We start from the raw sequence: 23570 nt of genomic DNA, 5'->3' as shown, positions 1-23570 counted from the left end.
TGTGAATGAACCTAGCTCTTTTAAACACACTGGCTTTTAATAAAATACCTTCTTACACAGAACTCATGCTTACCAAGGTGAACTGAACATATTTCTCTTCAGACATATCTGGCAGAAAGGTTTGACGTACTAAATTAGCAAAATGTGTGCCAGATTTAATATAAGTAAATGGAACCAAATCTGAGCAGAAGTGTTTCTTCTGGAGGAAGGAGGAAACGTGCTGATTTTGAGTATGTTACACAGCATTTGTGTGGTTAGCTTGTAACACGAGGTAGTCACTGCTGGTAGGATAGTTAACACTAGCTCAGCGTATAAATCATCACCTTGCACCACGAGTCCTAACAGAGAATACTCTTTCTCTCCCTTACCACAACGAAATAAATTAATCCATTAGAAAATCACCTCCGACCAATGATCTTGGGGAATCTGGCAAGCTTGTGGTAGCACACATTTAGCACAATTTACATCGTTTGTGATTACAGCTGCTGCCATATTTTGAAGCATTTTCCAAACTGTCTGGAAATGTTACGTTATATGCAGAAAATAGTTTGGGATTTTTGGGAGGCTGTGAGACAAGTTTAAAGGAGCAGGTGCCCCCTTTCAGATCACCCGGTCATTTTTTCTGAAGCATCTCTAATTTGGACGGGGGCAGCACACAACCCTGCTTTATCTTCCTCTGCACTCTTTTGGCTCACATATTCCTAAGCAGCTGCCCATCCTTTGGATTGTTTTTCAGCAGCATCCCCAGGAAGTGCTTTGAAGTCTCAGAAATATATATATATATAATTTAGGTTGACATACTTGGCAGGCTCATTTAAAAAATAGAATTGTTTCATGGCATGACACAAGAGGTCTCTTAAGTGAGTTATAAAGAACCGAAGCATTTCTAACATCCGCCAGCTTTTGCATACGGTTCCTAATACTTTCTTTTTTTCTTCCTATTGCCTGTTGTGAATGAACTTCTTGTGTTGTAATACAACTCTGCAAAGGAGTAAGTATTATAACACAAGTTTTTTAAATGCTTGAAAATGTATCCTTTCCTTTATACCAAGGATTTTTACAGTTGGTTTGAATACACGAGGTATAGAAATTGTTGTGTATGTTTACTTCTGATGCATTAGTTAAGAATAGTGATCTGAAGACACCATTGACTATCTAAATAATAATGAAATTCAGATAGTTGTCACAAATTCTGCCAACATAAAGAATCGCAGAAAAAAAGAAAATCATTCTACTGAACATCTAGCCCAAAGAACAGGCTGTCTTAGGAACAAGTAAAAACTTGGGGGAGGGGAAAACATTTTCTTTTCTGTTGCTCAGTACAACATAGAGTATCCACCATTCATGACCGCGTATTACTAATTGGTACCTTAGAAGAGCTAGGAAACAGAGATCCATAACGACAGGACTGAGCAGCCAGCATACTCAGACCAGAAATCAGATGTTGCATTTATTGATATTTTCTCTGTAGCCTTTACTCCTCTGTGTTGCTATTTTAATTTCAGGATTGGATTCTCCAGCATTATTTAATACTGCAAATTATTATAATGACAGGAAAAAGTTCCTGACTGACAAAATACAGACGTAGTGCCACCGTAAGTTCAGCTTTCAGTGACTGTCAAGAAAACTTGCAGCTGCATTGCCAAATTGCTGCTCTAGAAGTTTTGAATGACTTTTGGCTCAAAAAGGCTGTGCTTTCATCCTTTGTGTAGGCTCTTGCTCCTGTATTTTGCAGTCCTTTTTAATCCTTGTATTTCTAGCCAATTGGTAAATGTTCTCCTGTTTAGTTCTTGATAAATTTTTTTCCTTGCTACTAAATGGTTAGTTGGACCAAATAGACAAGATGTAAATATAATTTTTTTTGTTTTTTAAAGTCTAATTTCTTATGTGGTAGGTATTAAAAGTTCAGGAACACCCAGTGAGCAGTAGAGTTTCTGATTGTATTTAATCTTACTGTACATCAAACACAAAGATTGGCTATGCTGGGTCAGACCAAAGGCTTATTTAGCCCAATAACCATCTGTAACACCAGCTAAAAGTGTTTGTCAAGGGAGAAGCATGAGAGCAAGTAAGTGTATGTAATACTTCTGGAGTGCTCCCCTGTTTGCCAGCCACGAGTAGCTCGGGCACTTCCAGACTCAAACGTGGTTCTCTGTCTCAGTAACAAGCAGATTTATCTCCTATGAGCTTCCTCTGCCTCTTCAGAGCCGTATAAACCTCCAGCATCCACAGAATCCCATGGGGAAGAATTTTCACTGCTTGACTCTGTGCTGCCTGAAGAACCTACTCCTTTCCCTGTTTTGAGGTCCTGTTTATTTTGATGTCCCCTATTTTTTGTGTTGAATGCAGTAGCAAACAATTGACGCCTGTAGAAGAGAACCATCTCTTGATGTCTGAGGCGCTCAGTTCTGATACTTACATCCAGAACTGTGTGGAAGTACAATTCAGACTGTAGGTGCAGCTGTAACTCCCATGAAGTCACTAACCTTGTAGACATCTTTAACCATACTCTCTCGGGGCAGCATGTAGTGCAGTGCCTTTTTTCTGGGAACGCTTAAGTCCAGCTGAGATGTTTCATGACCAGAGGTCCTGACAAATGCCTGCTGTGCACACAATTTGACTGTATAAAGAACAAAATTCACCCTGGCATATGCTGGATTTCATGTACGTTTCTTTTGCGTAGTTTCTCAGAAAGAAATAGGAAAGCCCTACACGTGCGACCTTATGTCACACGGTGCTGCCCTACTTTAACCCGCAGACCAGGGAGAGTTGTTCTTTTCAGTTCTTCATTCATTCATTCGTAATTCCTTCACTACTGAAGAAGTTCTTTTTTCCTCTTTCCCCTCAAACATTACAAGTGTTACTAGATCTGAAGGATTGCCTTTTTTTTTTAGGGCAATTCAGTTGCTCTCAGTGTATACATTTCTTCCCTGTATCTAATTATCATTAAGTGGAAGAGATAAATATGAGAATGTCCACCTAGACATGAGCAACTAAGAGACTACAGATGCAGAGAACTCTCTAGAAAGGGAAGAAATCTACGCATGAAAATCTGGCTGTAACTGTACTATACGTCAATATTACGAAGCAGTGCAGTATAGAAGGGGATCGGCTAATGGCTCACGGTCTGTGCTATATGCATGTAATCGGTCCCTTTGGCTAGCTGTAGCCTGATTATGTGTGCTGAATGCCCTTGAGTGGTTGAAGCTCTTAGGTGCCCTTCTGGAACACCCGTTCTGACTTGCATTGCCACTGAAAGGACTCTGGTGTAGGGTTGCTTTACACAGTGTGATTAGAAGCATGGTAAGTGGGCATGATCAGGAGACTTCCTTCAGAAGTGCAGGTCTGGTCCAAACCGAAATGCAGCGTATGTACTTAAAATGCTTTCAAAGCATATGAATGTCCAGAAGAGGACAGTCAGGTAAAGAGTCTTCCCTGGTTTCAGCAAGCTTTGTCCTTGTATACCTGGCTGAATACATGCTTGCCCTTTAACTCTGAGAAGGTAAAGGCCTGAGGGTGATAAATGAGTTCACTACATTAATCAGTATTTTGAATTTCACTGCTACTAATTGGCAGCTGTGACGATAGACTTGTTACTGTTCCCAGATCATTCCTTTCAAAAAGCAGAAATGTTGAAATCTGCAACGAGTAAAGTTTCGAATCAGGCTACAGTGGTCCTACAGCATATATTGCAGTGGTGTAGCCTAAAGGTACAAGGGTAACAACATATTACTATGTATTCATTTTGAAACTTTAAAAAAGAAAAATATTCTGATGAAATCAATAATGTAAGAAAATTTACATCAGGGAGAAGGCAGGAGTTTGACTTAAGGAACTGTCCAAAGTGGGAGACACTCGTGTTGCAGGTTGTGAAACACAGCACATTTTTCATAGTCACCTGGTTTCAGGGATGTCCAAGTTGATCGTGAAAAGCATTGGTTGTGACTTGGAAACCTGTGTGAATTTAGATCTTTTCATAGATCACTATGCTAACATTACTACTCATTTTAAGTTGTGGGCTAGTTGTTTTGTACTGGTAGTTATTCTGCAACCGAGTTCTATAAATATTTAGCTTTCCCATCTACATCACAAGTTTTCTGATGCTTCCTGAATATTTACATTTTGGCTAGTCTGTTTCTAATTTATTTAACACTTAACTATATGCTTGGTACCTGTCATTGTGTAGAAGATACTTGTATTTAAGAAGCCTATTTCCTGCTCAAGGCATAGGATACTTTAAATCTTTCTTTACAGTACTGGCTGTGAGACTCCAGTGGGTTAGAGAAATCCCGTTACTTCCTCAGATTATATGGGAAGTGTGTCAGAGAAGACATTTTACATACTCATTTCTCCTTTCAGCCACAAGTGCCTCACAGTACAGCAGAAGAAAACTGATGCAAAAAGCAAGGTTAAAAGTGTGATAGAATTTGCCCGATAACGTAATTTCTTCCTTCTTCTTCAGATGTAGGTGCAAGAAACTACAGGCATTTCTGTGCAGTTTATTACAACAAGAGCCCAGGGTTTGAGATTATCCATGGTTTGCTGGACAGGGTCATGCAGCTTCTGGAAGTACCACCAAATGATGAGAATGGATACACAATCAAGGCAACTGAAGGTAAGGAAGACAGAGTCTGCAGTGTACAGCCGAGGGTGTTCTGGAGCTCAAAGGTTCCCTTACAGTCTGAGGTGAATTTTTGGTTCTCAGCAGTAGGCACTAAATTAATTAATATTATTATTATTATATATATTGTCATACTGCAGTATAAGTGACAAGGCATTAACTGCATTCACTGATTGTAAAATGGGATTGCTGTCTTTCTGTGAGCTGTTCCAAATAGTTTTAAATAAATTGTGAATTGATGACTTTTTAAGGAGACTTACAGTAAAGCGTATGCCATGGACTGTTTACAATTAATTACTCCACTGTTTGCAGTGGTAGGTAGGAATTCACTGAATTGATGAGTATGCCAGGTACCCACTGCATTCTCTTTGGCTAACAGTACCTGATCTTTTAATTTATAGCTTTATCTATAGCTTCTATTCATATCTATCTTTATTTATATACTCATATGAAGATACATGCCTTATATCTCTTTTATTCAAAGACCTGCTGTCTTTGAGGCTGAGCCTGCTGCTTAGACAAGTATTTGTCTAACAGCCCTCTTCCTTCTCCATACAGGGTGAGCTACACATGAATTAAAAATAACATCCTTAAGTGCAAAATCTCCTCTGTGTATGCACATATGCATGTAAGAGGAAGCAAGCAGGCTGACCCCATTACTTCACAGAGTGCGTAGGTTGATGCAAGAGAGCAAGCATCAGCGACTAATCTATTCTGCCACCTAAAATAACAGTGTAGTAAATACAGTATAGGACAGCAAGACTGCAGGGACAGCAGCTATGATTCTACTGATACGTCATGCATTGGTGTTCAGAGATAGGAGACACTGACTCATATTGACTCAGCCTGAAGAAGCACCTCCATTCTGCGCTTACTGACCAAGCTTGCCTATTCATTAGAACTTTAATGAAAAATTGGTAGATGTGTCCCTGTTTTGCAGTGCGCTTGCAAAGATGCCGGATGTAACACTTCAGCTGGTCTCCTAGCAATTTAATGCATGTTTGTATTGTTCATTGACACTTTATTTTTCCTCCTGTTTTTTGACAAAGTAGTATTTTGCTCAGTATTATTTTGGCAGACTTTCAAAGGGTTTATTAGAATATTGTTAACAGGATTCCCAGGTTGACCAGAGGAATGTTTAAACAATTGTACTTTTTGTTCTAATTAATTCTACAAAGCACAGAACAGGTAATAGCAAAGCTTCTTATTTGGAATGGGGGTGTAGAGTGGTTAGAAGAGCCTCGAGGAGCTGGGTACTTAGCTGTCATTGAAGTCAAACCAAACTGTTAGACTCCTTTTCAAAACCCTTCTGTAGCTTGTTTTTTAATAGACATATCAGGAGTTTGCTGTAGTACTGAAAATAATGGCAAGTGTTTCATATTCTGTACTGTAGCATTTCAGTGATGTATGGCTAGTGTCAGGAAACTGGAAAAAAAGATCTCAAAGAATAATCCTAACACAGCGAAGAAGTTATTTGTAGATACTAGTGCTGTTTAGTATTCCTGATACTGTAGGATTTGAAATGCCCATTCAAAATCCCTGCATTCCCATGACATTACTCCACAATGCATTTAGTGTAAAGGATGGATTATGCCTTGTCATATGCAATATATTACAAGCAGTTTGTGGCTTTTGGCTATAGACAAAAAAAAGTGCTTACTACTCTCTGTTTTGCCAGCGATTCAGAAACTCTCCTGGGATGGCATGTAGATTCCTTGCAGTTCTCCTGACATTGGAATTTAACCTTGGTAACAATGCAGATGGCAGGTGCTCTAGTGCCATAGTGAATGCAGTGTCACTGCACCAACTTAAAAGACCTTGACTGCAGAGATGGTTGGAAGTTGAAGTAGTTTGGGGGATTTTGTTTGGCTTTTTTGTTGGTTTGGGTTTGTGGATGTTTTGGCTTTTTAACTTGCTTCACAATCTGTCAGTTAAGCATGGGAGGGAGAAAATGTCAGCAGATGATGGAATAAGGTCAATTGCCAAGTGGGAAAAAAAAAAAGATATCCTATAACATCTTAAGAGACTGCAGCATACTAAAATAATTCAGAAGAACAGTGCAAGTTATTTCAGAGGTTTTAAATCAGGACATTACACATGGCATGGATTTTTAGATGCATCTTTATGGAGCACACTTTTTTAATTGCCTGTGCCAAATTAAAATTTTTACAGTGAGAAATGGGTTTATCCTATGACTCTGATTTAGATAGATCCTAGATACTTTTTCTGTAGGTGTTCTTAAGCAAAATTTGAGACTAGTAAGCAACACAGTATAAAGGTAGGGGTTTAGTACAGTTGGTTTTAGTTCTTGTGTAACTGATTAAAATGGTTCCCGTGATTATTGAAAAACAGTACAGGGAAAAAAAAATGTTGTTTTAACTGAGCAACAAAGAATAGATAAAGATGTAGTGGGCACATATTTGCCTCTTTTCCAAATTCACTTTGAAAAATGAAATGCCTGTAGTATAGTCCTGTTTGGTCCATATGTGCAAATCATGGTTATTTAAGCTCCTTCTGTTCTACCAACACCTAAGTGCCCTGTGATTTGACCTTAAGGTCAGAGCCTTTTTGCCTTTATAGCAACACCTGTGACAAAAGTGCAGATGCTAGAAAATATGGGTGAAATTGTGATGTTCCCCTGGCCTTTGCACTGTGCTTTGGTGTAATCTGAGCTAGGTAATAAATGGAGAAGAGCCATTTGGGGCAGCCTTAAGGAAGAGAGGGGTTTGAGTGACTGAACTCAAGGATTTCAGCATACATTTGGCACTCAGTGCTTTTCAGTTTCTTAAAGTTACCAATGGAACTATTTTTTATCTTATCATCACTAAATATACAAAATCATAAAGTTTTAAGACAGAACGCTGAAATGTTATGCATTGTTTTAAAATGTACTTTTTGATTAGTTAGTGAATCTTACAATTACTGGCCTAGAAAAGCATTGATAGTATAGGCATCCCTAATCATAGATTGAGTACTGTTATTGCATCAATCCTCAAATTTGTATGTGCTCCATAATAAAAATTTTTGCATAAGACTCTTTGACATTTTAGGCAGTTCCATACCATTAATAAAATTTAAAGATCAGTATGGATGTGTATGATTAGGAGGTAAACAAAATAAGATCAAACTTTTAAAGCAATAAAAATATGGGTAGAAAGAACGAACAAATTTGGTCATATATTATCAGGTAATTTTTTTTTTTTTAAATATTTATTTTTTAGTTCACTTTCATCGGTTTCAGTTCCCTTGAATTGAAAGCTATAGCCATTCTGAAAATTATATTGGAAGGTATTTTTAATTTCAAGCTTTAATCTCTGTAGAAGTGGCTGTTTTCTGCAACATTTTGGTCATCTTGTGCTTCTAGATGACCATCTGAGGGAACTATTTTCTTCCAGAAATCAGGACCGTGATCACAGGAGGTGTTGTTAATCATGGGATTTGGGTCCACAGTGAAGTCTTACTTAGGCTAAAAAGAATGAAAAAAGGGGCTTAGTAAATGCTGACAGTGGCTTCTGTATTGCAGCCTTCAAAGGAGTGGTGTGAAGCGTAAGGTACGATTATCCTCTCTCACATTATAACGTTAAGAATGACTGTTCTTTATTCAAGGAAAGAAACTGTGGTTTCTTTCTGTGCATCGATCCTGCTTCACCATCTGCCCCACTGCCTTCCATGACAATGCTGGTATTTGATGAAATAGCATTCATTCATATGAAAACAAACGATCCCCGAATAGCATGAGCTTGTGACATGAGCTACCTTTTTTGTACATAATTTGTGTAAATTTCAGCTAACTCTCGGATTATTTTTTTTAATATTTTTTTTTTAAAGTAAGTGTTCATACGATTCATTCTTTTAGGGTAATCAACAGCTTAGTAAAGCTGGGAAGTCAGTCTGTGTTCAGCATAAATACGTACTTAATAAATGCATACTAAGTCTTGCTTCCTTCAATAATTGACAGTTGTCTTTCAAAAAAAAAAAAAAGAGAAATTGCACTCCTTTCTTTTTACTGCCCTTATTTAATAACATGAAAGATGTGGTAAAGTGTAGCAAATTTTAATTCCGCAGTAAATCATAGTAATAGCTTCTCATTTAGTAAGGTTTAGCTGTGAAATTAGAGGTGTAATAGTTATCTCCGTAACTAAGAACATCAATAAACATTTGCTTTTATAACAATAATTATACAACAAACAACTTTAAAAAAAGATTTAGACTATGAACCTCAATTCACAAGACAAGAGGAGGGAAGTCTGGGACTAATTCCAAGTTACATGTATGGAATTGAACCCTGGCATCTGTCTCTGGTGGTCAGTTTAAATTGGGAGACTGTAATATACACAGATGTTTAATACCCCTGTTGAACTTGGCATTATTAATACTTGTTTTATTTTAAGGAACTGTAGCTCGATTGCTTTTAATGGCAATCCTGGCCTTTCAGTTGCCTGTCTTGGCAGCCATTGCATCGTTCATGAATGTCAATAACTATTTACTCATAGATAACTAAAGGGAATATGCCAATTTTGATATTTGGAGGCTTCATAGTATTTCTGACATACTAGAAGATATCAGTCAATTCTTAATCCATTTAATTGGTATTCAAAATACTTTATAGGTGCTATTGCATCCTTCTGATTGTATTTACCAAACTTGTAATTTGAAAGACTATAATCAAATTCATTTGACAACATCTGTTTTCAATAAAAACCTATCAGCGGGTAATTGACTGTATTCAAGTCCTCTGAATTATTTGGCCAATTGCCAAATAATTTTTCTTATCCAGGATCAATCTAGATCATCCACCTTGGAATACTAGCACCACATTAACATTTTTCTAGCACTACAGAATTCCCATTATCGTTACTATAAGTTAACGGCAGCAGGCAGGATATTTGCTTTGAGAATTGCACCATAATTCTGGTGCCTAAGACTCCTAACATCTCAGAAACATCCTAGTCCTGGCTGATGTAACCAAATATATTCTTCATTTTTTCAGTGGACTGAAAGACACTTTATTATATTCAAGAATACCTATTTTTTCCCCAGATTAAGAAATCTTTATTAAACCTTATCAATTTCTGTCTCTCATTAAAAGCTCAACCAGTCTTTTTAGCAGATGAAAGTACTCTACCTACAGTTGGTTTCCAATATTCTTAAAAATCTTCCTAATGCCATCTTTATTGCTGCCAGTCATTAATCTTTCCTAGTTTATTCAGTTTCCTTGATGAATTTTCAGCCACTGTTATTAATCACATTTCTCTCATTTTTGTCTGTAACTAGCTTTTCTGATTTTTGACCACTTTCACTTCAGCACTAAATATGGAGAGTGTTTTAGCCAAATGTTCCCAGTTTTTGTTGGGAAACTAGTACTACTCATTCATCAAATAAATTGGTCTTGATGATCTCCTGATCTTCCACTCCTATTTTTCTGTTTAGTTTCCCACCTCCAGTCAGCTTCATGAATTAACAACACTCAGAGGTAAGGACAGGTTTTTAAAATCTGAGTTTAGTACTTTTAAATGTATTACCCTAGTTCTGCAAGGGGTTTCAGGAATTCCAGCACTGATCATTACAATGGCTTAATTATAAGGCATCTTGCAAAATTGTACGTTTGTCTCTAGTTCCTGGGGCTTTTCCAGTGTTGGCCACTATTGTGAGATCTAATGAATTTCTAATTAATTTCTCATCTTTTTCTCTTGAGCCATTTTCCCTGCAGCGTCAAGGGAGCTTAGTCAAGTGAAGAACTACAGTTCTAACAACTCAAAATGAAATTAAATTCTCTAATAAAATGGGTGTGGCTACTCACTTAATGTCTCTTTAATTGTCTATTATCTCTGCTCCTTATTTCCTTCCTGTAAATATAGGACTTCAGATTTATAGAAACTAAGTCCCTACAAACTTAGGCCAAGTTTATTTCTGTCTTATCAAGTGTCTCCCCAGACCAGTATTGATGCCTCAAATTTGGTTGTAACCCTTTTAACACCTAAGGAGGTACCTGGCAAAGATATGAACCAGGTGAGTTGCTTGTATTATTTAACTAGCCAAAGTGGGAATCTAACAGTGTCTGGAGTTTCCCCAGATAGACCTGATACATCAAAATCTGACAGCACACTGTACCACAGCACATCTCAGAGCTGTCTTGCTGTTGCAAGTGATGCAGTTCTGAAACAGTTTGTGGCAAACCCCAGTTTGTTTCTGGAAATAAGTCTCATCTCATTAGCTTTGTGTTATACAGTTGATCTTTATTATGAAAAAAAGAGGCTATCAGAAGTGAATTTGGGGAGGGCTTTTCCCATTCCTGTGGTCACTTCAGCTCCTTATCTGAAAGTTTTTGAATGTTCCCTCCCAATACCCTTCAAATATAATCTGTTTGCACAAGCCTTATAAATTCTTCCCCCCGCCCCCCGCCCCAAGATGTATCAGGTAGAGAAAAAGTACATTATCTTAGCACTGCACAGGATAATGAAAGGTTTGACAGGCTTAGACTTCTGTCTTTTAAGCTTTCATCACCAAATTATGTTTGACACACTTCTTCCCCATATATGAATTTTAAAAGTTCAGTAAGAGAACAAAGAACACATTTGTTTCTCCAATTCAGAATATTATTTCAGAAGAGAAACTCCTTTTAATTGACTTATTTAGAAGTATATTTCTTATCATATAATACTGGGAGGAAAAATCTATGGTAACTGCAAAAGTGTTCTGGGGAGGGGTGTCAAGTCAACTTGTAAAGAGACACAAGGTATCATCGCTTATCTACCTCTTTTTGCAAGTACTAACTAATAAAGACTACAGTGTTTTTCTTCCCATTGCATTTTACTCTGATGGATAGGGATGCTCCAAGAAGTAATAGCATTTCTCCTGACAGACTTTTCTTTTTCTACCAGTTTTTGTCAACTCTCAGAACCATCTGAAACATTGTCATTTGTGTTCCTGAGCTGAAGGTGTAGTGTCTTTGCTTGCCACCACTAAACGCAACTGTTTTAATCATACATCATAACAAGTCTAACAGATAAAAATCTTCCTTTCATCAAGAGTTTTAAACATCTGGCACAGCTTATATTCTAAAATATAGAATTAGGTCATTGCCATTTTCTTCTGTCCTCCTACATATTGAAATAGAAAATTATTTCTTGATCACAAACTACATTTGAAAATGTTGCAAAGCCTTCTCTAGAAAAGAGGTGATTCATCCAAGCCAGAAGCCTAAGTAGCAGCAAACGGCACATCTTTCTCGGTGAACGGGGCAGTGGTCCAAGCGGTGAGGGTCAGGGTGCAGGTCTGGTTGCACTGGCTTCTCTGGTGAAGTGCTACATTTGACTGGTGCCACAGCTTCGTCCTTTGATTCCGTTTTCACCTCCTGCCCAGCTTGCTATGGCTAGAGGCCAACTAAGCATCTGTATGCTTTCATCTTCACTACAGTGTTAATATTCACATTAGCAGTTGTAATCATGTTGAATTTACAGCTCATAGCTAAGAAGTTCTCTGATCTGGTTTGATTTTTGAACTGTGATATGAAGTCAGAGGGACAGTGCTTCCAATTTTATCTTACATACATTTATTTATGCAATAAAATTTTAAACAGGAATTTGCAAGATTTTGGCTCAAACTTTTGTATCAACACGAATGCAGAATCCCAAGATTAGTATTTCTGTTGCCCACGGTGGAGGAATTGACTTTACCTTTTACCTTTGCTTGTGCTGTATGTGTCAGAAAACAGAAAAAAAAAAAATGCTGAGCTAGTACAGACTCAACCCAGTACATGTGCCGGGGACCTCTTTTTTTTAGGTCCAGAAGCAGAATAGCCATATTTGTCGTAGACTCAGCATTGCATCTAGCCCTGGGCTGGCTCTCACTCAGCCAGTTCAAGTGTTTTTGTTCTAGTGGTGCAGCCATGTGCTTCAGCCACAGGGCGTTGGTTTGCAACAGAAGCCTTCATTGCTAAAACCAAGTGATTAACAGTTCCAGTGACTGCTGAGATTCATCTTTTAATTATGTATTATTCCATGCTGGTTTGTCAAGTCATTTTCTAAAAGGCATGAAATGTGGTAGCTGTGAGAGCGTAACATCAGGTGGCTGTTATTTATCTCGGCTGGTAATGTCAAGTCATTGGGAGGGGAGGAGGCTTGGTCTAGAACATGAAGTGAATAAACAACATGCAAAGTAAATATGACACACTAAAGTAGACTTGCAGACTGGCTTAGTGCTGGTTCTTGTTATTCTCTAATGCTTGTATGTAAGCAGACCCTAAAAGCTAAAATCTATTACCGTACTGTGCATACGTAGAGTCTGTTATACCCCCTACCATAAAGAACATGGTTTAGAGTTTCCTAGTTTCTGACAGATTCTGATGTTTGCAAGGTTGAATTATTCCTTTAGATATTTAAAGAGGTATAAAAACATTCATGGAACAGAAAGAAATTAAGGGGTTTTTTTATATTCAAAGCTTTTTGCTGTCTAACTCAAGTCAAGTAGCAAGACACCTTAACAAAAAAAAGCGTGTGCTTTATTTCAGATTAGGAATTCTCTAGTTTTGTAAATAGCTGTGACACTGTATCAGCTTAGGTTTGTGACTGTTAGACAGGATGAAGTATAACATTTCAGATAAATCTGGAAAAATCAGATAAAACTGGCCTAAAAGCAAAGATTAGATTAGCTATGTAATGGTAACTCTACAGTGCAGCTAAATGCCAGTATAGAATTGCTGTTTCTCACAACTGCCACACAAATGCAAATTCATTGAGCTTTATACACAAATACTGACTTCTAGAAAAATATGTGGAATTTGACAGATTTCTTTCTAGGTTTCCTACTGAAGTTTTTCTGTATGCATTATTTAAGGAGCCACCCTTGTACTCCAGCACTGAATACATGAAATCCTGTTACCCAGATCAGTGACCCAAAATGTCTGCTTTCCTTAGCCTCAGCATAAACCCAAATATTACCTTCCATTAGGAAAAGCATGAACACAGTGATTTTACCCAAATAATCTTAACTGTCTGACACTGCGGTGATCCTGAGGATAACACAAGCGAATAAAGAGGAGCTCCAAACCTATTAGATTCTTGAACCACTTCATGACATCTAGCAACACCAAACGTCCGTATTAAAGTTCCTGGGGCACTCTACAGCAAGAACAAAAAATAAATCTAGCCTAAAAGTCCACACTGGTCTCTGTTCTCAACGCAAATGAAGGAAAGCGATTGCTAGCTACACCAGACCCCGGTTCATCACTGCAACACTCTAACATGACCAACAATGGTTGCCTGTGGACCCAAGCAGTATTATGATTATTTCCACACTGCTTACAGTGTATAGTAAGTTTGTATCTGTAAAACAATATCATCGATCCCTAAATAGTCTTGCATACAGTCAAATACAGAATAGAATATATTCAGTTGTAGAGTTGTATATGAGGGTTGTTATGAGATAGAAGTATTGGGTTTCCCCTCACACCCTCCCTGAGATACAAATTAATAAAAATGCAGCCATTGACTTAGTTGTAACACGAGAAGATGATTAACTGACTGACCACTGCAAATTTGTGGATGATTCTCCATATTTCCTAGCCTCATTATCTGTACAAGGATTCCAATATTCAACTCTATTTCTGGATATCCAGTGTACCAGTCCAGGTAAATAATTGATTGTCCCTTTACCCTCTTCTGCTATGCCCTGTATGTGGAGGCTTTTGAAAAAACATAGAAAGAAGTCAGAATGAAAGGTGTCCTTTCAGCAGAGGACATACTCATTTATATCATACAGGTATTTCTTCTGTCACCTTTTCAAGCATTAATTATGTTCTTTGGGGAGAAAAATACATCTAAGGTGTTTACTTCAAATTTGATTGGACCGATTTTAATTTCCTGATGTGTTGTTACAGTTAGGGGTGATCTGGGGAGCAGAAGTTGTTCTGGCACAACTTTAGTCAGGAGGTACAAACCAGGAAACTAAAGTTAATAAATATCCCACTGATCCCGAAGTATGGTTTTTCTGGGCATGTGAGTAAATGGGGGAAGAACTGCTGACAGCATGCAATTTAGAAAAGCAATTGGTGTCTCAGTAAGTTCCAAAAATCATGCAAGACTTGAGATATCCATGATTTTAAAAGTTAGCTGAAGGTACCTCATCCCATGACAAGACAGGATTTTGAGATTGCTGTTGATTTGCATAACATTCTGGGAGCCTGAATGCACTGCATGCATGGGCAAGAAAAGGTAGTTGCCTTTTAAAATACTGACTTGTGTGATAGTGTCCTGTGACTTTGCATTTGAGTGTATCTGCCAAAAGAAGGAATTAGTAAACAACGTGAAGAAACTGAAAAAAGAAAAACAATGTCTAGACTCACAGAAATAAATTCCATCCAATGTAGCACAGGTAAAATACTTCACCAGGTGAGTCAGAATGAGGTAGTGAAAGGGCAGCTGGAGTGACTAAGGGGATGGAGGATTAAGATGAAAGACTTCAGAGGCCAGATGAGCTCTGCTCTATTACCTTCTTAAGCTTCAGCTTCCGATGTTCCTTCAAATTATAGGAACAAATGAGTGGGTTTGAAGGCTTAGTGCAACTGTAGGCCTATAATACTACTTAAATCTATTTCTTTTTGAAAAGGAGGGAGAGTAAGGTAGAGAAAAGAAACTGTGCAAGGTGTTTGACAACAAAGAGTGCAGGGAACTCTGAGCTCTTTGAGGGTCAATTAGCCAGAAAATGTGCTAAAGACTACGTGCTCTATTGGATTATTGGCCAAAGAATTACCCCAAAGCAATCAAAGGCTTTGTTGCCTGAAAACAGAGAGGCGATTACAGATTTTAAGGACATGCTACAGAAGCTGTAATTAAAGGTATTACTTCTACATCACTGAACATTGGAAATTAAGTTCTTACTTGCAGCCACGAGAAGTAGTTTTTGTCTTTTGCTTGCGTGTAGTATGTCAGCATTAAGACATAGCTGTCTTTGGCATCTCTTCTTCAGGAACGCATATTGTATTCCACCCCACCCCTTCTTGTAACTACCGTTTATAACGTTGACATATTAAGAGGTGGATTTCCATTGCTAGACCTTCTGGCTTCCTCTGATATTGTACGGGTCTCTGTCAGCAAGGACAATACGATCTCTGACTAGATTTCAAGGTGAAGTTTATGAAGTACTATTTGTGTGCAGAGCAGAAAGGATTAACTATATCAAGAGCAATAAAACTGTTATCCTTAAAATGGATGGTAACCTACAATCTTTAAATGAATTTTGGCTGTTGATGTAGGTCTGATTGTACCATCAAGTACAAGAACAGCCTTTCAATATAATTGCACCAGTAGCAAACGCAGTCCCTTCCTAGCACTGATAATGGTGCCTCCAGGTGTGCTTTGGTGACTGCTTGACTAGCGAAAGCTTTCTTAGGAAGAGCATGTTCTTCACAGCCATACCATTCTCGATCATATTACATACACAGATAGGACAACTGTCTCTATTGTCAACTTTGAACCCCTGTTCAAAAGCTACAGCTGCTCACTTTTAACTGGGAAGGCACCTTTTGGGCTCCTTTTCACATCAAGACTCTATTGAAGCTTGAGAGCACTAGGCTTCAGCTTAGGGTGTGATTTATTCACACGAGACAATAATGTCTGCATCTTATGCTGATTCCCCAACATATGCAAGTAGCATAAACACATCTTTCATACAGCCTTGACTGTCACTCTAGTTTTACACATTACCTCAAGGGTTGATACAGTAGTCCGGGCCATAACACAAGCTTTGCTAGAAATCCAAAGCACCATTGCTATTTACTTGATAATAGATGAAACACACAAATCAGAAAAAAAAAATCCTTACCTTTGTTTCCTGCTTATTTTGATGCATCCTCCGGTGTGCTGTCCTGCTCTGTGGGCTCAGGTCCCCCTGCAAACCACAACTTCTCCTCAGCACAGCAAGGTTCCTCTAGCTCAGGTCTCCTTTTCTAGTCCTGGTTGGTCCCGCAGTCAAAGCACTCCCCCAGCTGCAAAATGCTAGTTTCTCTTTTCCCCACTTTCTGCTCAGATTTTTCATGTTTCTTCTGAGTTTTTCCTTTCTTTATGCACTTTATGGCTGAATTTTTTTATCTGAAATTTACATTTGCTCCAAATTCAGGTGCCCTGAGAGAGATATATGGACCAACAACACCCATTCTAAGGCATGAGCCAACTTACTTCCCTTACCACATGTGCAGTCGAAGGGAGTCACCAAGTTGAGGGAGACCTTACATCCCCCATCTGTGGGATGCAGTCTGGAGGCCCTTTTGGCAGGCAGGAATATACTTTGAAGCATTCTGTAGTGCAGCCAATTATCATAATACTAGTTTCATTATTAACCAGAGTTCATAAACTCTCTGTAAACCTATTCCTCAGCTCGTGTTTCTCCAGTGCAAAAGCCAAGTGTTAGCTAGACAGATGGGGACCCTAAAGCTTTTAACAGGTTCTTTCATTTTCGCTTATTGTCTGATCTCTTCCAGTTACAGAATTACACCCTGCAAGTGCCATGTCTGCAAAGCACCAGGCACACAAGTGACTGCGCTGTGAAGTAGCCAACATTTTGGGGTTAGCTTAACTAGAAATGGAGATGGTTTGAAGGTCCCGCTTCCTGCACTTTGGGGACCTATATGTTCCCCCTTGATATTAATTATATAGTTACCTCTTCACTGCAAGGAAGTGCAAAGTAAAATAAATAACATCCTGGTCCAGCATCAGTTGCTGCATGTGAGACAAAAATGTGGCTGTGAATGCCTCACCCGTAACCTGGAGCAGCGTGTTGAGGGCCACACAATGTACGGTTTCACGGTAAAGGCTTCAGCCGAATCAACAGCTTGTCCCACTCTCCTCCCCTCTCCCGATGGGGAGCCACCACCTCCCTCTTGGCGGTGGTGATTCACTGATTCAGTTCACTTGTGTTAGGGAGCTCTGCTGTAAGCTTATAGTAAGAAGGGATACATTTTATTGGTATTAAGATTCTAGCTAACAAGTCTTCATTTTATGCCATAATCATTAGGCCATTTCATAGTTCATGATACAATGTCATGAATTGCCATCAGTTTTCAAAATTTATCGCAAATGTATATTATTTAGTTCAATGTAAGGGAACTTCTACTGAAACTAACCTTCTAGGGGAGGTCAGTAGTGGTGGATGGGAGGGTTGGGGTAAGGCTTGAAGCCCCCCTGCTGCCTGTCTACCTTCTGCCTAACTTCTGGCTGGGAGACCGACAACTGGTGGCGGCCGGGTAGCAGAGCCTGAAAACATAAAATTGTTTCACACAATGGGAAGTGGCACAGATCTTGGAAACTGTCTTTGATAGATTGACTGAGTGCAGTATTATTTTGGACACCATCCAGATGTCTACAAGAAGTTTAAAAACAGTTAAGTCTCATGATATAATTGGATCTAGATGTGCAAGAAGATAACGTAACTTTCCCAAGGCTACACACAAGGCAGCTCAGAAGAACGGACTCCCATCTTTTAACTAACCATATTGTCAGAGCTCTTTTTTCCTATGATTTTATAGTGGGGTACCATGCCAACATTATTAACTACTGCTTGGTTCTTGCTCTTCTGCCAGTTCAAGCTTACAGTCAAATTTCTAAAAACAATGTCACTATGTGCTGCTCACATCATTGGTACAATACCAGCTTTATTCACAAAGAGGAAAGCCTTTACCACGAACTACAAGGGCACTTTATTTTTAGGTTATGTTTTCACCCACAATCTGCAGTGTGATCTGTATGTGTGGCATTTGTTTCTTTTCTAAATTCATTTCGTCAAGTTTTATTTTAACACTTGTTTTGAATAGTGCGGCTTGGCAGTGGCAAGTGTCTGTTTGGCTAGAGTCACGTGCCGGCAACATCCAGGGGCTAGATAATTCCACTTTTGTACGTCCGGTGTAAGTAGTCGGTTTGCGCTTGTAGCTAAGACTGGAACTGGATGATTTAAAAGACACTCGTGCTGAATATTTTTAAAACAGCCTTTAGTTAATGTTACTGTGATCATTTACTACTGCTGTCAGATTTCACAAGGCAGCCAAAATTGAAGTACACATTTACGTTAATTTGCACTTGCAGCAAGTTGGACAAGAAAAAGACGTAATTGCTGTTCTTATTCTTGTAGCTGCAAGTTATGACTACAAAACTCACAGGAGACACTTCTTAAATGATCTATTTCCATTGGGGGCATAACAAAAAATACATCTCTGGGCTTGACCGCTAGTGAACAGAGTGTCATGAAAACAACAAAAAGGTTTGTGAGGTTAATGTGGCCCTTTATTGCCTTTTTTAAATAGCTCCTTGTAAATGCAGTAAAATATCCTGTGCTGGTCCTGAACCTTAAATAGCATTTGGAGCAACCAGACTAAGCTGCCATTAGCTGCCAATTCTTGCGACCCTTTTGCGGGATCGCAGAGGGTGCTGAGTGCCCAAGTGCTGTGTCGGTAGCCGGCAGGGACTGGAAGCAGCTCCTCGGCTGTTGTCTTCATACTGACACAGAAGCCAGTAGAGCAGGGATGTTTCTCGTCTGCACTGGTGCAACCTCAGGCACACCCAATAACCAGCTCTCCTTTGTAGAAGATGCTGTGTAGGATTTTAGCCTATTGAGATAAAGATGCAGGGCAAGGGGTGAGGGCAGGGAAGCTGACTGGTCCCTGATGCTGTCCCTGCCGCTGTCCCTGCCAACTTGTTTAACTTCTGAGCAGAAATCTAGTGAAGAGCCCTTCACTCTCTGCAAGGGCAGCAGCATTCAAAACATGGTAGGGGCAGCTTCCTACAGGAGGATCTGTAGGATGCAGTGGCCTTGTTTCATCCTCTCCCCTTTCCTCCTTTGAGTTCACAGCATCATCTGCAGCACTGCTCACTGGAGGTCCTGCACCCTGTGCCTTGCTTCCACACACTTGTTATGAAAGAGGCGGCTTCAGAATGAGCAGCTTGCTGGTTTGGTTTTGTCTTTTGAAGGGCTATCAGGTCAAAATGCCACTCAACTCAGGACAGAGACAAAAAAAATGCAAGTGTAGCTGCTGTAGGCAAGCTTAAATGTATTGCTGGTATAGTCACCACACACAGATAAGCTCACAGGTAGGCAAGGCTTTCCATGAAAAAGTCTGCACAGCTCCTCCAAGTTCTTCATGGCCAATTAAACTACTTTTTTTTAAATTCACAAATAACATTTAAAACTTGGGCCTAGGTTTGAGGTAAGAGGAAGAGGATCTTCAACTTCTTTTGAGTTGTTCATTGTTGCACGGTTTTACAGTGTATATGAAACTGCTTAAAAGCTCTTCTCCAGATGAGGAATGTAGGTTGTTTCTAATTATGTGACATGTAATCAAGCGTGACATGCCTACTTACCCCTTAGATGACAGCAAGCTTTATTTCCTTGAACAGAGTGAGGTGGGAAACATTCAGGTGTTAAATAGCCTAAAGCGGGCAAAAAAGTTCTTCTTTTTGGTAGACCTCTGACTCGACTTATCTGTGCTAATTTCTATTACAGGAGTAACTCAGTCAAAACAACTGGAGTGTGAAAAATGCCCACGCTTTGGGCTTCACATTTTATTTTTAACTCAAAGTGTTTCCTTGTTCTCTATCAATCATGATAATTGTTAATGCAAGAAAGTGAGAGCCCCTTCTTAGCATCTCAGCACAGAGAACAGTTTAATACTGAGAGCTTTGTTCTCCATGTTGAATGCCTATTGACTTCTTTGGCCCGGAGAAATATTGATTTTTCTCTCACTTTCTTTACAGGCTCTGCTTTCTTTCCTGGTCGCTGTGCCGAGATCTTTGCCAAAGGTCAAAGCATTGGGAAACTTGGAGTCTTACACCCCGATGTTATCACCAAGTTTGAGCTCACCATGCCATGTTCTGCCCTAGAGATCAATATTGAGCCCTTCATGTGAAGACGGGACTTTTATCCTCCTACAGCCGTCCACCGTCACATGCAGTACCCTCTGCTCTTTTGTCGTCCTCTGCGGGGGACATCCGCTTACGCTTTTATGTTCCAATAAACCAGAAAAACAGAGCCCGGCTCCCTGTGTAAGTATGTTCCTTACAGTGCAATTTGGCTAGCTTCTGCAGGGTAGGAATGTGGCATCTCGGACAAGACTGTGCCTTCAATATTTTTAAAGGGCGGGGGAAAGAAACAAGTTGGGTAAAAGCCCAGTGTTTTACAAGAGAAATGTAATGGCAGAGCACATGATTAGTTCTCAAAATCAGAAATGTTCCACAGACACAGCTTCATACTGTAACTGATTATGGCTGCATAACAGGAATCTCATTCTTTTCTTATTGCATGAAATAAGATAATTGATTAGAGCAAATGTTGAGTGAATGTGAGCAGAACTAAGGAGTTGAGCTTTTATTCTGTACGGTTGTCATGTGCTCATCAATGGCTGGGGGAGGAAAATAAACTTGTTTCATGAAAACCAGAGCTATTTTTTAAGCAAGATGTGTGTAATATCTGCTTCCCTACTCCAGACATAACTGTTGATCCTTTATCATTCTAAATTCAGAAAGGAGAGGGGGTGGAATTAAATTTTTTCATGGTTGATGTAAGCCTAGTGGTTTTTGAAGCTCCAGACCAAATTGGGGAAATGCATTTAAGAGCATATGCCAGTGGTCTTTTGCATGAAGAGCTGAAAAATATCAAAGCCTTTGTCCAGCTGAGGCTGGCATATTTGTCTGGAGAAGTTAGCGTGGTCCCGTTGCACTCTCATAGCCCCACCAGTGGCTTTCTGGACCCCAGCTGCCCAGCAGGGACCACACGGCTTTTGGACAGTTTTTACTTTTCTTGCAGCCTTGCCGCTGACAACACATGAGAGCCTCTGGCGGGTCAGGCCGTTCCTCTAGGTAGCTTTCTGGCAGCAGCTATGCTACAGCCCGGCGCCTCATGCCTCTGCTATCTGGGAAACTGAGAACCTCCATCCAGCACGGCGGGTCCCGATACATCCCTCCTGGTGTAATGACACTGAGTGGGTGGCCAGCTCAGTACTCCGAAGCAGGCTCTTTACCGGCTTGCTAATGAAGCTGTCTCTCCCTCATTTGCAATGTTATGACCATCGCTAATGGTGCAGGCTAACAACAGCGAGTATTTTGCATTAGGCCAGTACGCTGTGGCTCATTTCCATTGTGAGAGCCAGATAGGCTCTGATCCCAGGAGGGGACCGTCCAAGGATGGACATCTGGGTGATGCTGGAGAAGGGTGTTACAAAGACTAGCTCATTGAGAAGAGAGATGTGCAACGGTGAGGGTAAGGTAAGCTCATAGTTACATGATCTGCATGTCTGTGCTGATCCCTATCACTGGACCCATGATGGCTTTTCAATGGTAGCCCTGCTGGTAATCTTAACAGGTGGGAGGGCAACAGGCAAGGCTTTTTGGTGCAAGTGTTAATCCAGTATGAAAAATACACTACAGTTACCCATCTGGAAACCCTATGGTTCCCCTCAGATGGAAGTGTAGATTTTAATTATCTCTGCATGACAGACGTGAAATGAGAATATAGCTATTGCCATACGTTGCACGACTGGCTCCAGTGCCCACGGAGAGTGAGAAAACTGCAGCTCACATTTTAAAGTCTCCCAAGGGATTAGCCAGCTTGTCGTTTGCAGGATATATCTCGCCATGATGCCTACACAACTGTAACCAAGCAAGCTCACAGTGTGGGAAGCAATCTGTAACGCAGATGGTAAGTATTAACCCCCCCTGTTTATTAGTGTGTCATGCATGGGGATTAGGACGACAATAAGGCAGATTTGCATTTCAGCAGAGTACAGGCATATTTGCATGCACTAAATATGTTTCTCTACGTAAGATTTTCTGACTCTTTGGGTGTCCCAATTCTCCTGTGAATATAATGTCCTTTGAGTGTAAAGACCAGATTAGCCTGGGGCTAAAGGCTTGAGCTGCAGTGGTATGTGTTGCGAGGCTTTTAGGGATCACTTCTTCTCCTTTTTCATACCATTTGCCCATGTGTCAGTGGCTAAGTGCTCCACAAGTGGGACATTAGCTCTGTCCCAGTGAAGGAGCATTACTTGCCTAAAGGGGAGGAAGAGAATTGCAAGAAAGGTTAAAAAAACCCTCTTAGAGCCACTGATTCCTCTCAGAGCTAGACACGGTGCCGGCAGCCTTGCAGAGGCTGCTCTAGCTCTGAACTTCAAGCTTTGCTGTAGTGCTGTGCTCAGCATTAGCTGTGAATCGTGATGAGCGGGACGCTTCATACAAGTCTAGCATATTTATTGCAGGGCGTCGTCTTTCGTATCCCAAAACCAATTCTCTGATAGTTACAGTTTGCTCATAGCTGTATTCAAAAATCAAGGTATCTAACACACAGCTTTGTGCTAGAGAGAGCCACGGCGAGCACTGCTATTCTGCTTTTACCCTTTGCTGTAGCTATGGTCCCTGGCAAAGGAAACATTGTCTGCTGATGGTGGTGACTTTTGAGCAATTTTGGAACATCTTTTGATCTTTGAGTATTTCTTTAAGGAAGAGTTGGATTTTTCACTAGTGGTCCCCAATTATGAATTAATTTTAGCCTGTTCCTGCTGGCTGTGGGTACTGGGTCATCGCTCGGGACCTGAACACGAGCCCAAAAGTCTGGAGAACTGGTGACAGGTGACAGAGAGGTCAAAGCCCATTTTAATGTGCTGCTGGCTTCCGTTCAGCTGGACAGGAGTACTGACTTCTGGGTTTGTCCTTGCTGTGCTTCGGTCCTGCAGAGGTGCTTTTCCAAGCAGCAGCCCCCCCGGGACAGCCCAGCTCCAGCTCCCAGCCGCAGCTCTCTGCGCTCACAGGTCCCTGCTGCTGTTGCGCGGGAGTGTTTACGTAAGGGTAACGGTGCTTGGGACCGTTTCCATCGCCGGGCTGGTAGCGTGCTCGCTTGCCATTTGAATCATTCTCAGTTCGGCAGGTGAGTACGGAATAGGCCAAGCAAAAGCAAGGGGTGCTGCCAGGAGGCTGCC

At 40.2% G+C, this 23570-nt stretch overlaps 1 protein-coding gene across 1 annotated transcript in view; it reads left to right on the top strand.

Moving 5' to 3' along the window:
* Positions 1 to 20620, top strand: part of FARSB (phenylalanyl-tRNA synthetase, beta subunit) — a gene marked incomplete at its 5' end in the record, with an annotated part of 39555 nt that extends 18935 nt beyond the window's left edge. The window contains 2 exons of the mRNA XM_010293361.1: positions 4463 to 4615; positions 20359 to 20620. Coding sequence (XP_010291663.1) covers positions 4463 to 4615; positions 20359 to 20510 — 305 coding nt within the window. The remainder of the gene's footprint in view (positions 1 to 4462; positions 4616 to 20358) is intronic.
* Positions 20621 to 23570: the final 2950 nt, after the last annotated feature.

The sequence above is a fragment of the Phaethon lepturus genome, unplaced genomic scaffold (genome assembly GCF_000687285.1).
Source record: "Phaethon lepturus isolate BGI_N335 unplaced genomic scaffold, ASM68728v1 scaffold2408, whole genome shotgun sequence".
Lineage (NCBI taxonomy): Eukaryota > Metazoa > Chordata > Aves > Phaethontiformes > Phaethontidae > Phaethon > Phaethon lepturus.
This window is presented reverse-complemented; position numbering and strand designations above follow the sequence as displayed.